The sequence below is a fragment of the Melanostigma gelatinosum genome (genome assembly GCF_949748355.1).
Source record: "Melanostigma gelatinosum genome assembly, chromosome: 13".
In the NCBI taxonomy this organism is placed as follows: Eukaryota; Metazoa; Chordata; class Actinopteri; order Perciformes; family Zoarcidae; genus Melanostigma; species Melanostigma gelatinosum.
The window spans coordinates 12,103,143-12,120,892 of record NC_136646.1 but is presented as its reverse complement, the minus strand read 5'-3'; the positions used below and the strand labels follow the sequence as shown (position 1 = coordinate 12,120,892).

At 45.0% G+C, this 17,750-nt stretch overlaps 1 protein-coding gene across 1 annotated transcript; it reads right to left on the bottom strand.

Moving 5' to 3' along the window:
* Nucleotides 1-307: 307 nt before the first annotated feature.
* LOC306786458 (uncharacterized protein) lies at nt 308-2,279 on the bottom strand. Its single transcript, XM_079281237.1, has 2 exons — nt 2,264-2,279; nt 308-1,869 (listed from the first exon to the last, which is right to left on the bottom strand). Exon 2 carries the CDS (start codon nt 1,796-1,798, stop codon nt 1,391-1,393), a length of 408 nt encoding a protein of 135 aa, XP_079137363.1. The 5' UTR covers nt 1,799-1,869; nt 2,264-2,279; the 3' UTR covers nt 308-1,390.
* Nucleotides 2,280-17,750: the final 15,471 nt, after the last annotated feature.

Here is a 17,750-nt window from a genome sequence, read left to right as displayed (position 1 = left end):
CTTGCAGCTGCAAGTATGTATCATTACGTTATACGTTATTAAGATTTCAATTATTTCTGGTTAGGTTTGAATTAAATTGGGAAGAATAATGCTGCACGTTGCCGGCCGTAATCTAAAGCTTTCACCATTTTATTGATATCAACATGTAATGTTATGATCATCAATACTTAACAGTACCAACAGTAATGCCTTTGAGTCAAATGAAAATCAAAAAGACATTCAATTGTTAGTTGAACGATATTTATTGTATGTTAATTGTTATACATTTGTTATACATTTTGAATTACATTAGAAATATCATGCTGAGAGTGGTTCAGTGGTCTGTGGTGGGTCTGGGTCTTCCTGGGATGATGGTTTGGAAGACGTCCACTCTCAGCTGCTTCAGGAGTGGGACATCCTTCTCATCTGGTCCTGTGGTGGTCCTGTGGTCATCCATCCTTCTCATCTGGTCCTGTGGTCCAGAGTGACCACATCCTCTCTGTTGTAGGAGATCCTGGATGTTGCGTCCTGTGTTACAGCCATCGATACCTGAGTAAAAAACTTTTTCTCAACATTAGTAATTTTTACCATCGCGCTGTCTGGTTCAGCCACCTTCACCCAACTATAAATAGAGAGAGTGAGTAAAATGAACAATCTTTGAATAACTGTGAATTAACTGTGTTAATGTTGTTATGAAGTGTTGACTTACCTTTGTCTGGTAAAGACATCTAGACTTTATGAATAAAAATACACAACAGAATAACTTACCTCTAGTTTCTGCATCGAGCATCAACGATTACTCAAAAGGAAAATCCATGGAAGAGATATTTAAAAGCCGTGCTGCAGGATGCTACCTATCGCCAACCCCGCCAGACGCAAGGGAAGGCTGTCTGGTGCTTTATCAGTCCTACCAGACACAAAGGTTTCACAATCCTGCAGCAAACAGGCTGTCGGTCTCAATCTGAGTCGCTGTCTTCAGCCGACTGCCAGTATCTTCTGTGTGAGGGGGAGCCGATGCCTGGAGTGGAGGGTGCTGCGTCCTCTTGGTCGTCCTCACCGTTCCTCTGCCTCTTCACACTTACCTGCTCCGTGCGATCCTCTTCCCTGGTCCTCTTGGTGGACTCTTCTGACCCCTGGAAGACCGGGGGCGGAGCCTCTTCAGGATGCTCCACACCAAAAGGGAGGGAGAGACGATGGCCAGCGGGAAAGGGACCACGAAGCAGCCGTCGCATCTTCTCCAAGCATCAACAATTAGTTAAAAGGAAAATCCATGAAAGAGATATTTAAAAGCCCTGCTGCAGGATGCTACCTATCGCCAACCCCGCCAGACGCAAGGGAAGGCTGTCTGGTGCTTTATCAGTGCTGCCAGACACAAAGGTTTTACAATCCTGCAGGAAACAGGCTGCCGGTCTCAATCCGAGTCACTGTCTTCAGCCGGCTGCCAGTATCTTCTGTGTGAGGGGGACTGTGTGTCGTCATCTATCCGGCTCTTCTTTGGGGAGGGGCCGATGCCTGAAGTGGAGGCTGCTGCGTCGTCTTGGTCGTCTTCACCGTCCCTCTGCCTCTTCAGACTTACCTGCTCCGTGCGATCCTCTTCCTCTTCTTCTTCCTCTTCTTCCTCTTCAGCCGGCTGCCAGTATCTTCTGAATGAGGGGGACTGTCTGTCGTCATCTTCTGATTCCTCTTCTTCCTCTTCTACATACCTGACGCCTCCCTCCTCCTCGTCAGCAATGTGCCAAGGCCACTGACCTGCAGGGAAGAGCTGATCATCACCATCCTGGAACTCACCTTCCACTCCCTCGTCGAAGGGGAAGAGCATGAAGATCCCGAAGATCGGCTCTGGTGCAGGAGGGTCTGGTGGAGGAAGTTCTGGTAGGACGCCGTTCAGGTCTGAGAGGGAAACATTTAAACTGTAAGGATTTCTCAACACATGAAATATTTCTGGATTACATTGAGCAATAATCAAAGATTAAATTAGAAAAAACGGCATCTATAAACCAACTGTGACTGCACTACAAGTGTCACCAACACACAAGAGGCTGTGCCTTTTAATATTTTAACAATAATATCAAACATAGTGCAGGACGCAGCACGCGCAGATGCAGTCCCGTACAGTTACTTAACAGATCGCTCTCTTGTCCCTCCAAAATAAAACACCACAACAACGAGCAAAGCGCATCTCAATGTTCAATGTCAAAGAAATATTTGATGCAATACGATGAAGGAAAAGGAGCAGATGTTTTTTCTACAATAACTCATGTTTCAACAGTGAAAATAAACCCACTCAGCGTCGCAGTGTGTCCCGGTTTGATTACGTATTACGTCATGACGTCCGATTACGATACGTAGTTACGTCTTAACGTACGTTACCATGGTGCCCAATTTAAGCATGTATTTAGCATTGTATGAAAACGTTCTATTTTCAGAAATATACATTTTAATGTTAAAATAACCAAAATAACAGTGTTTTTAAATAATCATTTTACACGACGATCGACTAACGTCGTGACTTAACGTCGTTAAGTCGTGTCTGTTTCCAACAGGCCTGATAATATAGTGTCAACTGTTCACCTTTAAACTCAAAACGTTTCACTGATTTCAAAACTGACAACACTTTTAAGGATTTAAGGGGACGTATCAACAGAAAAATGCTAAAATAAATCTCAAAGTGATCTTACCTGGAAGGTCGGCGATGTCGATGTCCCACGTCCAGTCCAGCGGAAGCTGCGGGGCCATTGCTGTCAGACGGCTGGAGGTCTTTCAGGTGCTTCTGTTGTTCAGCGACAGTAGTTCAGTTCTCCAACAAGGTTCGTATCAAGTAGCTTTTCTCAAGAAGTTAGAAACTCAAAGAGTAGGCTCTCCACAGTACGGCTCTCAGGTCCAAGTGCAGAGTGAGCGATCACAAAGTTCTGAGGCCTTAAGTAACCTCGGTCGCGTCTGTTGCCATGGCATTTAGTCACGCGCGGTGCGCGACTGCGTGAGCGCGTGGTCAAGACAGAAAGAGAGAAATATGAATTATTTTCTCAAGTATGTATTATGACATACACATTAGAATAAGCAGAGACAGGTTGTGGAATGTTTACAACTCATATCTGTACAGAATAATAGAGCACTGAAAGATAATAAAAATAACTAGAGTATAAACCAAATAAAACACATATTGTATATAAGAGAACAGTGGCAGCTGGTGGACCATTTTCTTTGCATGTACTGCTTCCCTTTCCTACTACACAGCAAAATTGGTGTGAGTGTTAATTGGTGTTAAAGGATTACTTCCACAATACACACCGGTTTTACAGACTAGAGTTTTGCACAAAAACTCTTTTTTCTTCAAAACATCAAAAGACTGGATATACAAACACACAATATATTCTATATATTGATTTGATTGGCATTGTTATGAAGTCATTCATTCACAATCCCATAATTGCCTTTTTATATCAGATCAATGAGTGACCTTTGTAATTTCATATTTTTTAAATAACTTAACAGGAGCACTTCTATGATGGGGGAAAAGCAGTGGTGTATAAAGTACTCAAAAGCCATACTTGAGTAAAAGTAAAGATACCTTACTGGAAAACTACTCAAGTAAAAGTAAAAAGTCACCTCTTAGAATACTACTTGAGTAAAAGTCTTAAAGTATCTGATATTTATTGTACTTAAGTACAAAAGTACTTAAGTATCAAAAGTAATTTTCTGACATTAAATGTACCTCATAACCTGAACATTAAATGAACATCATAACCTGTTCATTGAAAGTAAAAGTACAAGTAAATGCTGTTAATAAAAAAGCAAAGGGTCAGAATTGTGAGAATGATGAAGTTTATTCTTTTAAGTTCTGTGGCACCATGACCAAGGACATGGAGCTGTGTTGAACATAATTGGGTTGGCTGTGATCCATCCAGGAGCAACAATGTTCAACATAATATATTGTACATAAGTCTACTTTTGCATCTACGATGAACTTATCATCATAATTCTCCGTAAAGCAATATGACACTATGAAGGAGTTGTAACAGTGCGTTTATAAGTCTGCTCATTAGACTAGAGGATGTAGAGGACCAATGCATAATATTATGTTCAGCAAAACATATCCACTTGATGCATCAGGTCAGTGTTTAGAGAAAGGACGCCTGCCTTGTAAACTCCTGTGGGCCTGATTTAAACACAATAGACAAAGGTTTTGCTCAAGCTGAATCTGCAATTGGGCGACTGCTACCATCATAACTCCATCTGATCATCCACAACATGACTCAAATATCAAAACATGATCAATACTAAAGCAGCAACACAGTCATTACTTGAAACTGAAACATGTCCTGTTCATCTTCAAAAGAGGTTGGTTTTCAAAATTGCGAGAATTCAGTCTCTCTCTTCTTGGGCTGAAGACTCGTCCTGCGATGCTAAATATCCTTTCACAGGCCGCTGAGGCAGGTAGAGGTGTGTTCAGCGTCACAGACAGCTTGCACACAGCTGCGAAGAATTCCCCGAATGCTGCGCTCTCGCGGCTCCTGTCAATCCGTGTATACAGCTACAGCTAACGTTAGCCAACTAGTGCTGCACAACTGTCAACACTTCCTCAGCTCACTAACTCGCTAGCGATCCACGGTGGTCTTCGTCACCACCGTCGTTTGTTGCGGGAGTAGCAGGTGCTTCCATTTCTGCTTCCATCATGAAATCAGTCATCGTAGAGTGGAATTATACTCATGTAGTCGCTCGCTAGCTTATAGCATGTAGCATCCTGGGCATCACTGGGAATCAACACACCGCGGCTTTGAGAGCACTTGTTTGCAATTGCGCATTAACGTGATTAACCAATGATTTAACTTGCTGCTAGGACCACTGATTCACCAAACCTGCTGGCTTGCAGTCTGTGTTCCACCACAGTCCCCGACGCTGCTCTCGTGATTCATTTTGTTTCTGAAGATAGATTTGATTTTGTAGCGAGTAACGAAGGTTTCAGGGGAAATGTATCGGAGTAAAAGTATCAGTTTTCTTTGCAAAATGTAGTGAAGTAAAAGTAAAAAGTAAACAGAAATATAAGTAGTAAAGTAAAGTACAGATACCCAAAAAAACTACTTAAGTACAGTAACGAAGTATTTCTACTTCGTTACTATACACCACTGCGAAAAAGTAACCGTCTAGGTAACCGAATGATGTTGGCAGTAATTTTGTAATATGCTGGAATACAAATGTAGCAGTTTATGTGTTGAGTTTATTTACAAAGTACTGGTAGTTGTCAAGTGCCAACACAAAAAAAGCTCTGTAATGCATTTAAGTTAATTAGCTTACTTGTGAAACGTTGCTGTTTCGGGCATTTCTGAAACTTTACTTTATACAAGCATGTCCTCAGTTTATATATTTATACAACACACTTTATTTTACTTTTGAAAGGTCATGACTCACTCAAAAACATTTAGGTCGTGTTTAAAAAATGGCATTTCTGTGTCAATTCAATCAGTATGAGTCACATTTCTTTAATGCCTTTCAGTTTTAAAGTTTGTAGCTTATTATCACATTCAAATAGCGTCCAAAATGAAATACAACATATTGATGAGCTGATTAAAAACTATTTGTGAAAAACAAATTGTCATGCCAGTCATCTGACTGCTTCTGTCTCCAGTACATCTCATCTGATGCTACCGCACATCTTGAAATAGAAATATATTGGCCTTACTATGTCCATTCCCAATATTTCCACTGGGATGTGGCGGAGATCTTTCCAGATGTGGTTTGTGTGCGAGTAATTGTAGAATCGCGGCAGTGTGTGGTTGATTGAGTGCCGTGTAAATGTCTCAGGGAGACATCCATTTCCTTCGGGACCGGGTTCGTGCAAAGCGTACACTGTAAAACACTGTAAAACGCAGATCCATAGTACGTGGTTGTGTACGAGTATTGCAGAAACGGCAGTGTATGGGTTCAATTTGAGATGGATGATTCAGTGAAGCGTACATGTAAATGTGATAGCAAAGAATTGGAGTTAGAATCTTCTCACCAGGTTCGTGTGTTGTCAGTTTTTGACGGTCAGTGGAGCACAGTACACGCATAAGACACAAGCCTTGCACTCACCACAGAAACACAACACTAGAGACTAGACTGAGGAAAGCTGAGGGCTAATATACATGTCAGTTTTACTGGTAGTGTTAGCCGTATTACAGATTTATTGGGAAATTGTGGTGGATAGGAGTAAAAAGTGAGAACAGAAAAAGGACAGGCTGAGAGACTGAAAAAGGGAGTGAAGGAAGCATTAGATAAGGAAAACAGGTGCAGCCGTAGGGAGGGTGATAGATAGTAGGGAGGGACAGTGGGAGTCTCGTTCAAGGTCGAAAGGGCAGCAGGAAATTTGGCTGGAGCTGTGGCTCCATCTGGTGGCTATTCAGGAGTACTGCGTGCAAAATTGAAAAAGCAGTCACAGAGACTGGAGGCAAAACAGCATGGAAAAGAGACAAAGCACATTGGGATAACTGCATGAAACGATGGACAGAGGAGGGATGGTGGAAGGCGGCCAGTCCACTACCTCCATCAGTCAACAACCTCCGGCTCTTTACCAACGATTTGACAAAACGAGTGGCCCAAGCACAGACAGCAGAGAATAATCAAACCAAACAATGTGTATTCGCTAACCCACTGAAGCAAGCCCGTAAAGACAGGGAAGAGGAACAGCGAGTGGCAATGATGGCACTAGGAACGGCCATGACGGATCGGATGCAGGTGGACATGCCGACCGGAAAAGGCAAAACCGGGCCCCATCTGTCACTCGACATCACCCCTAACACATATGCCCCGGAACGTCCGGAGAAGACTGCACAGAAAGGGGGGCAGGCATCCCTGGCCTCGGCCCCCCCCCCCCCCCCACGCCCTCAACTGGCCTGTATCCAGCACTCCCTCCGGTTCCTCCCCCATACTCCCCTAACAATCCGTTTATACAAGCACCGGTGAGAAAAGTAAAGGGAGGAGTGCTCACATGAGCATTCCAGATGGCACTGGATGAAGGGTGCACCATCGAGACGAGCTCCACCTCAACAGAGCGAGCGGTGAGAGGCAAGATGGAGAGGGTGAAAACATTGGAAAGAGCTATGACAAGAGTCCCCATAGACGAAGAAGATCCTGAGGAAGCAGAGGCCCAGCGGCAGAGAGACTTCGATCAGGAGTGCATTCAGTGACTTCGCGACGAACTCGCTGCCACAACATCTCGCCCCATGCACTCAGAGGAGACCTATGTGGCAAGCAACCTGTACTGTGATCCTGCAGGCGGAAGCTCTCGGTCCTGCAAGCAGAGACTGAAGAACTACAACAGACTCTGGCCTCAGTTATCGCCCACAGCAGAGAGATCAGCTATCATGCGAGACCGGTGGAACGGCCAACATATGCGGTGTCGGGCACTCTACAAGGAGAGGTCTCCCCCCTCACGGCAGGGACTGGAGCTCCTCTCTCCCGGCATGCCATGCAGCTACGGTCCCAGGGCCAGGATTACTGAGAGCAGCCCCCACTCCCGCGCAACCACAGAGTGTCCAGTTTGTGCCTTTTGGGTTTGCAGACGTGACCTGCATGGTACAACAGCTCCCATCCCTCCACGCAGGAGCCGATCCGTGGATTGAGCTCACGGAATCTTTGACTTTGAACAGGAGCCAGGGATTGAACCGTCGACCCTCTGATTGAAATACGGCCCTGCTATCCACTTAGCCACAGTCGCCCTATATAGAATCACTTCACTACTTAAATTAAGCAGCTTTTGTGAACTCACAGGATATCTAATACGATTGGTACTTAATTATGCGCATGGATTAAGCTCTGGCTAGAATTGGTTTGCAACTATTTATTGTCAGTATTAATTTACATAAAAAAATACAGGTAAATCTTATTATATACTGCCATTCAATTTGAAAGGCTCTCGATGGAACCCATCCAGCATTACTGTTTGTTCTTTGTTGCTTATTTCTCTCAATAGAGATTTGACTTTTAGATGTTGAATGACACATATGTTGACAAAGACAACATTTGTTGTTACAAAACATCTATTTGTTAATTAGGTACTGTGATGATGATGTACAAGTACAAATGATGTACAAGTTTGAAGTATTAGTTGGTTACAACACCAATATACAATAAATACTTTGAGTACACTTTATTCTTTACTGCAGGTAAATGTTCTTCTGAGAGACAGCCTGGCTGCAGCTGACTGGTGTCGCAAGACGCAATTCGATGGAGGGTTTAAAGTTCCCGCTGTCCTTTCCATGGATGAAAAGGAACAACAGGAAGCCCTCCAGGAGCTGCACAACTGCGAAGATGACCCAAGTGAAGCGTCTCCAGCAGAGCTTTTCACTTTTGTTTTTGATCAACAGAAGGACGATGACAAATTCTGCACAGAGCTTATTGATAAAAACAATTTAAAGTGTTGTCGAGGTTTGAGGAGAAATAATTATTCTACATGTGCTTTCCAAGTGTTGTAACTAACTAACCTTTCACTGTCAATGTATGTTAGTTTAAATGTCTGTATTGTGCTGTTATTATTGACAATATGTCAAATTGTTATTGTTTGTTGTTCAATACATTTAAAAAAAAAATAAACCATCGACCAAACAGCCGTGTCACCTTTCCCAAAACTTGTGACAACCCACACGTTATATGGGTTGCCATCATTCTAAACAGTACAATGCATATCATCCATATTTACAACCTGCATTACTTTAGTCTGCAGCATGAAAGTGTTTATCGTTGCCATGGGCAACAAGTACCAATGGAAGTTAGCCCGCAATTAGCTTGTTGACAAAAACGAGTGGCCATACCATTATAATTCAGCCTTTTTTTAATAAACTAATTACAACTACCAACAGTCATGCCTTCAATGACCTTAATGTATTGTTATATAATGTCAAATAACGACAAATAAAGGCTAAACTACGGCGGAATCCGCTCCGAAAGAGTGGCAGCTGCCACAAGATGCTAGTGGCAGCTGTCAGAAACAGTGAAAACTGTCGCGAAAAGTAATGGCAGGTACCACACAACGGTGGTAACTGTCGCAACAACTTGTTGCATACTGTATATATATCTATATACTGCGTATATATATCCAAGTCAACAGGTTATATGGATTGCTATCACTCTAAACAGTACATTGCATATCCATCCATATTTATAATTTGCATTCCTTTAGTCTGCAGCGTGAAAGTGTTTATCGTTGCCATGGGCAACAAGTACCAATTGAAGTTAGCCCGCAATTACCTTGTTTACAAAAACGAGTGGCCATACCATTATAATTCAGCCTTTTTTTAAGAAACTAATTACGACTACCAACAGTCATGCCTTCAATGACCTTAATGTTTGGTCACATAATGTCAAATAACGACAAATAAAGGCGAAACTACGGCGGAATCCGCTCCGAAATGCTGGCAGCTGCCACAAGATGCTAGTGGCAGCTGCCACATACAGTGGCAGTCACTTCCTGTTGCAAGCCCAGCTGCCACTGGCAGCTGAGCCTGCAACAGGAAGTGCCTCTACTAGCTGCCGCTGCCGCGATTTGAGCCAGCTCCTACTGTGAAAATGACTGCTGCTATTCTGGCTTGCTAGATCAATATCAGCGGCCAACATTTCAATCAGAGCTAAATGCTCAGCGTTGGCAGTCACAGAAAGTGCGCTGGGGTACTGCCACAAATCCCCAAAAAAAGTTCTTGATTGAAAATATTTTTTTCCGATTGTCCCGCAGTTAACAGAAGGTGCTTGTGCACTCGCTCGTAGGCTTTGCGCACCGGGCATGGCAGTGATGTAGTCTAATTGAAATGCGGATTTCAAAATTATCAGCTATTCTTTTTTTAATTCAGCTGGCAGTCAGACAGCCTCGAAATGATGAGAAAAGAAAAGCATCACTGGCTCTCACTGAGTGAAAGAGATAGTTGGGACACACGTTTTTATTTTTTACCATTCATCGTAACGTTTCCATCTTGTGCTAAATGGAGGCACAGATGACACAGACTTATCAAAAAAATATAGCAAAAAGCAAAGTGTGCCATTCTGCTTTTGGACACTTGGTGGAAGTAGAGGACACGGATTTGTTTCTCAAGATAGAGACGGAGGATCTCGACTCTTGGATTCAATTGCATGAAAGTAGTTTGGAGCTCATTTAGTGTGTGATTCATTGCAAATTGCTCCATGCATGTGCATCAGACGGCGTTTATTAAAGCGTAGTTGTAAGCAGAGCTGTGGAGCAAGAAAAAGGTGCCCTGCCAGCTGTTTGTTCGTCCTCTTTCATTTGACACTGGGACAACACCTCCCAGCTGTTTGAATGCAATAAACAATGTTTATAACGCACTCGCTCCCCTGCCCACTGCTCCTAAATAATGGCTTCACACGTCGCTGGCCTTGCAGTAATGAAGTGTGAAGTTTCTGTGACGCCACGGGGAAGCTACCACGTGAACTGTACTCTCTATTTTCAACCACTACCTTCAATTCCTTACAGCCGTGATACACACACACACACACACACACACACACACACACACACACACACACACACACACACACACACACACACACACACACACACACACACACACACACACACACACACATTTAGCCCACCCTGAAACCAATTGTGAAATCTGACTGTTAAGTTTGGTGCGCCGTGCTCTGTGCTTTTACTTTAGTGCTAAAGGTGTTTTGCAGATGTTTCAAATTAGTCGGACAGACTTTGTAAACCAGCTGCGTGTTCTGTATCGATTCTCTCCATGAATTGAATACCGCATACGAAAAAAAAACAAGTCAAAAAAGTAGTGCTGGAAATGTATTTCCCCCAGCATGCTTTGCGTGACGTTTGAGGTGCTGATTGACATGAATGACACACAATGACATTAAAAGTGCAACACAGTGCTGTGAAGAAGTTAGTTGCACAAAGTGTGCGAAACTTAAAAAAAAAAAAAAAGAGTAATAGACTCCTAAAAAAACCAACTAAAACCACTTCAAAGTATGTTTCTAAAAGTGCAGTTTCACTGATGTCCGTAGGCACTCGCTAGCCTCGTTATTATTACAGGCAGTACAAGACAAGTACATTAACATCACGTATATTAACTGCCAAAATAGTTCCCTCTACTAACAGAGTGCTGTGCAGGTTTTAGGGAAACTGCCGCTACAACAGTCATACTTCAAGCTGAGGGGCCCAGGTCCATGCATAATGCCGTTGCCTCTCTTAGCGCTGCATAGCTTTAGGACGCCTGTCCTATTCATATTGAGGGGCTGTGGATTGATGCGAAATGACGAGGGCCGCAAGGCTGCTGAGTGGGTGGGCATCCACATGCTCCGCTCCACAGGCAACCTTTTCCTTCTACACACACACACACACACACACACACGCACACACACATATACACACACTTGTCTTCATGTCCCAATGCCACCAGCCTTAGAAAAGCCCTCCAGTCTCAATGTGCAATGTCCTCTCTCTGTCAACATATCCTCTATCCCAACGTTAATGTGACAGAATATAACCACCAGAGCCCGGAACGACCAGGCGGCGGTGCAGAGCAAAGGAAAAGCAGCATGTGTAACAGGCATCTTTCCTCATCTTCTCGAGCAGTTTGCTGCCTCATCACACGGTGGCTCCGACATTAAAAACAACGCCGGCAGTTCTTTTGAATACGCAGCCTGTTGACTAGTGTGGTTGGTGTGTGAGGCCTGAATTCACATATACATATATACCGTTTCACTGTGGGAGATAACGACGAGTGAAATCAAATTAGTGTCACTGAATGGTATTCATGATGACATGTTTCATCATTTGTAGACGTCAGCGATCTGACCTGCGGGACGGGACGGACACCAGGCGAGGGACAAGTGACGGTAACTATACGACAGGCACACAATAAACACATTGTTCTTCTGTTCTTCTAGTTTGATTCACCTCGAACAGCCCCCCAACACACACTCCACACACTGATGCTACATCCACATTACTCCGTTTCTATTTGGAAGCAGATTTGCCAAATAGAAACGATCTCTGTCCACACGGCCGTTGTATTTGATACTTAAGATCTTACTCTAAAATCTTCCTCTATAAACTCAAACAGACAGTTCGTGGAACGTTTTAGAAGTTTTATTTTTCAGACTTAGTTACAGCGTTGCGGGTCTATCGCTCTCTCTCTCGCTCTCTCTCTCTCTCACATCAAATTTACTTTAAAATCAACACTTATACGTAAACATTTACTAGATTATGGTCCATGATTGTGGTCAACACTCGTCTCTCACTCTATTCTGCTCTTCCTTAGCCATCATGTAACATGTCCGACTAGCTAGCTTCTAAGCTAATTTTAACATTACCGCCAATGGAGAAATGCTAACCGCGATTAGCATTTAATACAACACAAATGCTATACTAAAAGAGCGAATAGAATATATCTTCGTACATCTTTTCATGCTTCGTAAAGAAATACTTACAGACTAAAGTCTCTCAAGGCTGTCAAACGGAAGAAGTAAAACGTTAGTGCAGCGTGTCTTGTCATTAGAATCTAAAAACAACGAGGCACTAACCACGGCAAGAGAGGAGGGATAAATACGAGCATGAAAATGTCATTTTTTCTAAACACATCAGTTTCCGACCGTCCACACTCAAACGCAACCCCGGAGTTTTCAAACTCCGGGGTTCCAATCTCGGGGGTGTTTTCAAACTCCTCCGTTTAGGGTGCTCCAAAACTCCGGCGTAGTGTGGCCGCTCAGTGTAAACGTAGCAAAACATGTGTTTCCAAACGTAAACAGGGTAGTGTGGACATGGCCTGGCAGACACAAACTCCATATTTCTGTGGTTAGCAGAGAGAAGTAGCCTAATAAGAGAGAGAAAGCCAGTAAAGTCTGTGGTCTTAAGTAATGTTTGACTCCTTCTGTCCATCCATCAGTGTCAGGTTGCTGTTGTTAAACATTGCTGATTGCTTATTGACACAACATTAAGGATATCAAACCTTGGTTGCCAGAGATTGTCTCACCACATTTACAGTGTGAACTGCTCGCCTCGACTTCATGTTGCCGTTGCTGTTCATGTACAGAAGTATTAATAGCTTAATGCATTTGAAAGCGTAAGAGTACTTGTTCTTGCAGAAAATGTGTCTCACATATTGTTATATTAACATTTTTAGGGCTGAGACTGATACTATTTGTTTGATTGTTGGTTAAAAAGTCTATAAAATACCATATAATTTAAATTATACTTGACCAGGTGCCACAAGTAGACACTGCTTTCTTTTTATCAATCTAGATAGTTTTCCGATCGCAGCCGTAGAGATGTCTGCCTTCTCTCCAATATAATGGAACTAAATGGGACTGTGCTTGTGGCGACCCCCCAAAGAAATAAACATTTGAAAAACTCTCCTTCCAGAAATCATGACCAGGGTTAGCGGGCAGTTTCATAGGATCTATTTAATTTCAATTTAAAAAGTTCAATCACAAGTGAAGATATGAGTCGGTGGTGTTGAAGTCAAAAAGCTGGTTCTTGTTAATTGTTCTCCTCTGTCGTCTGAAGTCCACGGATAAAGAGGAGTCACTCAATTAAAGAGGTTTCGTTTGACTTCATGGACCCGGATTCAAACTTCAGTGGCGTCACAGCAGCAATGCATGCTGGTTCGTCAGTTTTGCTGGAGCTCCTCAAAAAAAAAAAAATCAACTTTGAGCTGATAGCAGAAGGAACAATCTGATTAGGGATAATGAGGGCTCTTATTAGGACTTAATGCATCTATCAGGTTTGAGTGTGCTGGTGGTGAACTTCCCACATCTCCCTCTCAGGAGGCACGCGCGCTTTCACTCCCGCTCATCTCGCCTTTTTAAGTCTGAATCGTAGGCAATTAAAACCCGGCCACGCGCATGTGGAAAGAAGGTAATGAATATGGAACACTGACGCGGAGACGTCTGCGGAGAGACCGCTCGTCGAGTTCTGACGGTTCCTTTCTCCAAATCATCCTGAAGCACAAAGGCCATTTGACAATGTTTCCCCCCCCCCCCCCTCTCTCTCTCTCTCTCTCTCTCTCTCTCTCTCTCTCTCTCTCTTCCTGTTCCCTCACTCAGAGTGCGCGCGACTCCCCAAATGGTGGCCCAGAGGTTTTTAAAAATGCGGAGCCCATTCTTTCCAGGTTGTTGAACTTCCGTGACCTCTGGCAGCGCGGAGAAACTTTTTTTTTTGTCGCGGAGCTGCTTGGCGCCCTGCCTGGACGACTGTGCCAGCTCTTGCCGCTTCTGTGCAGAGGAGTGATGGGACGAGGGGTGGGGGGGAGGGGGGGGGGGCTGAGTGGAAGTGTCTAGACAGCCAAGTGGAGGAGGGCAAATATTTAGCCATGCCACTTGGGGAAGGGATCCAAGCCTCCTCGTCAATCCCCCCCCCCCCCCCCCCCCCTCCCGCAAAGGCATGCCTCTTAGCCACGGAATCAGGCCATGTCTCCATCCGGCTCCCCGTGCCGTTTCACGACTCTGTATTCAGGGTCACGGATCTCATTTCTTGGATAATATTTCGAGCTGGCCACAGCTGAGGAATTAAATTGAAGACCTGGCTTGGTGTGGGGGCATAAAAGGACGGATTTGGGGGGGGGGAGAGGGGCTTCTCAGAGAAAGATAGGAAACGGATACTGTGGATTTAGCTGCACTTAGGCGACTTTTAAGGGTCTGTTCTCAATGAATGCACGAAACGCTGACTGAGTTGTCTGCCCACTGACAGCAGAACGACCCCCACACACAGCCATCTTATTATCCACTGTGACACATCAGTCACCTCCTTTTAAAATTACTGTTATTTTGCTGTTGATAGCTGAATGCTACCCCCCCCCCCCCTTTCCCCCTTCCCCGAACAAAACAGTGTCAGGGTGATGTGATATTTAAAGGTGTTTTACATGCAAGCTCCAATATATTCCAATGTTTTCCCAGAAGCACTGAAGCAAAGTTCCCATGGATCCCCCTCCCCCGCCTATATGCCACATCTGAATAAGTCCGCAATCAGATGAGTCGCTGTCAGATGACGGCCTAACAAGGCTACTCAAATCAGACTAAATATTGACAGCACATGACAGTTTATGGCGACTCCGTGTTGCCACGCTGACAACAATACACATCCTCCCATCAGTGTTCTGGCAGGACGGTGACACGGAGGGGGAGAGAGGGAGAGAGGGGGAGAGAGGGAGGCTGTTCCTGCAGGCTGCTGGTCGGTGCTGCAGACTGGCGCTGGTGTCGCATCTGCTGATGGGCCGAGGCACGCCTGCTCCGCCTGGTAGCCGTCAGTCAGCCACTCATCAGACAGCGCGGCGCAGTCTCAAGCCACCTGTGTCTGTATGATGGTCCGTCTCTCTGGCCCTCTGTTCTTCATCTGGCCCCAGAGGCAATCAGAAGAGAGAGAGAGAGTAGTTTTGGTAGTTTTCAGTGTCGATAACAACCAATGATCATTCTCTGCATGATTTTGAGGTCTTGTGTTTGCAAGAGCTTTGAGTTTCGTCAAATCCTCGCCATGTTTTTCACAGACTGGTTCAAATGAAGAACAAAGCTTGCAGATATTACCAAGTACCAGTGGTGGCTGGCCAATAGATAGCTCTGCTCCTCTCTTCACCCGAGTGTCCAAGACATACGGCCGCAAATCAAATGATACGATTACAAAGTCGATCATTGATCGCCGGCCTAAGGTGTTCTGGTACCAGGTACACTTATGAGCCACCTTATGTTCGAACATAGTGTTCGTTATGGCCAAACTATGGCAAGCACAGAAGTCCAATAACGAAGCACCATTCGGGTTCAGATCGGGCAAGCCGTTCCTCCCAATCACCCCCCGCCAGGTTTCTCCGTCATTGCCCACGTGAGCGTTGAAGTCCCCCAGGAGAACTATGGAGTCGGTAGGCAGCGCCCTTTCCAGGACCCCTCCCACCGACTCCAAGAAGGCCGGATACTCCGAACTGCTGTTTGGTGCATAAGCACAAACCACAGTCAGAGCCTTGCTCCCCGCAACCCGTAGGCGCATGGAGTCCAACAACTCCAACACAGCGGCGCTCAGCCGGGGGCACGTGAGTATCCCCACTCCTGCCCGGCGCCTCTCACCCTGGGCAACTTCGGAAAAGGACAAAGTCCAACCCCTCTCCAGGATCTTGGTTCCAGAACCAACGCTGTGTGTGGAGGTCAGTCCAACTATATCTAGCTGGTATCGCTCCACCTCCTGCACCAGCTCCGACTCTTTCCCCGCCAGCGATGTGACGTTCCACGTCCCTAGAGCTAGTCCATGCCGCCAGCGATCGGCATAGCACCCGACCCCGATGCATGTCCCTGCGGGTGGTGGGTCCACAGGATGGCTGCTCCATGGTGTTTATTCGGGAAACAATCCACGACGAGTAAAAGTCCTGCATTCAAAACCTTAGTCAAGTATGTTATAATCAGCAAGATATACTTAAAGTACCAAAAGTACCCGTGCAGTAAAATGTACCCCGTCAGTGTTTTACTGTCTGATGTTTTGACAGTAGGGAGCCAGGCATTAGAAGAATTTGAACCATGTTTCCTTCTTCTTCTGCATATTGGTGATCTGGCTCTGAAGATCTTTTTTGGTGGCCTGAAGATCTTCGGTGGCCTGAAGGAGGGAAGACTTCTCCTGCTGCCAAAGAAAACGCTCACAAAACAGATCTTCTGTCTCTTTCCGGGCTGCTTTGATCCGGTTTATCTCCGTTCTCTGCTCCTCCAGCTGGGCTTGGGACGCCTGGTTTCTTTTGACCATCTGCGTAGCTTCCTCCTCCAATGTTTGAAGAGTAGCTAGGTTCTTCAGCTGGCCATGATCGAGGTCCCTGCAGGTTTTTTCCAGGTGTGCATTTCGGGATGCCAGTTCCAGAAAATAGAGACGCTCAGCTTCTAGCTGATCTTCAGTCTTTTTCAGAACTGCCACGATCTTGCTGGTCTCTGCTCTCTGTTCGTCCAGCTGGCCTTTATGAGCTGCCTGGAATCTCTGCAGCGTCTGCTTAGCCTCACTCTCCATTCTTCTCGAACCAGCTGTGATCTTCGCCTGAGTGTGATAAAGTTCACAGGCTTTTTTATTCTGGTCCATGAAGGAAGACTTCTCCTGTCGCCACAGTAAATGTCCATTCTTCAGCTCATTCTCAGCCTTGATGAAGGCTGCCGTGAGCTTACGGTTGACATCCAACAGTTCAACAATTCTAGCTTGACAGAGATTATCCAATATCTCCAACTCAGCCTTGGTGGCAGTTTTATGTTGAACACGCTGAATCTCCAGCAGGTCCTGTGTTACTTTCAGAGCTGCTGAGATCCTGTTTGTCTCTGCTCTCTGCTCCTCCAGCTGGTCTTCATGGTCTGCCTGGAATCTCTGCAGCGTCTGCTTAGCCTCCTTCTCCATTCTTCCACAATCAGCTGTGATCTTCACCTGAGTATGATAAAGTCCCCAGGCTTTTTTATTCCGATCCATGAAGGAAGACTTCTCCTGTTGCCACAGTAAATCTCGATTCTTCAGCTCATTCTGAGCCTTGAAAAAGGCTGCCTTGAGCTTACTGTTCTCATCTATCAGTTCAACAATTCTAGCCTGACATATCTCCAACTCAGCCTTGGCTTTTTCCAGCTTCTGTTTTACTGCTTCCTGCTCTTGTGCTCGAATGGATGCGATGACCTGCACCTGGGAGTGAAAGTGGTCACAGTTCTTTTGCTGGCGTGTTTTCAGGGAGGACTTCTCCTCTTGCCATTGTCGTCCATTTTTCAGCTCCTGTTGGGACTTATGAAGAGCCTCCTTGAGCTGACTGATGACATCTAACTGTTTATCAACAGCAGCCTGACAGAGG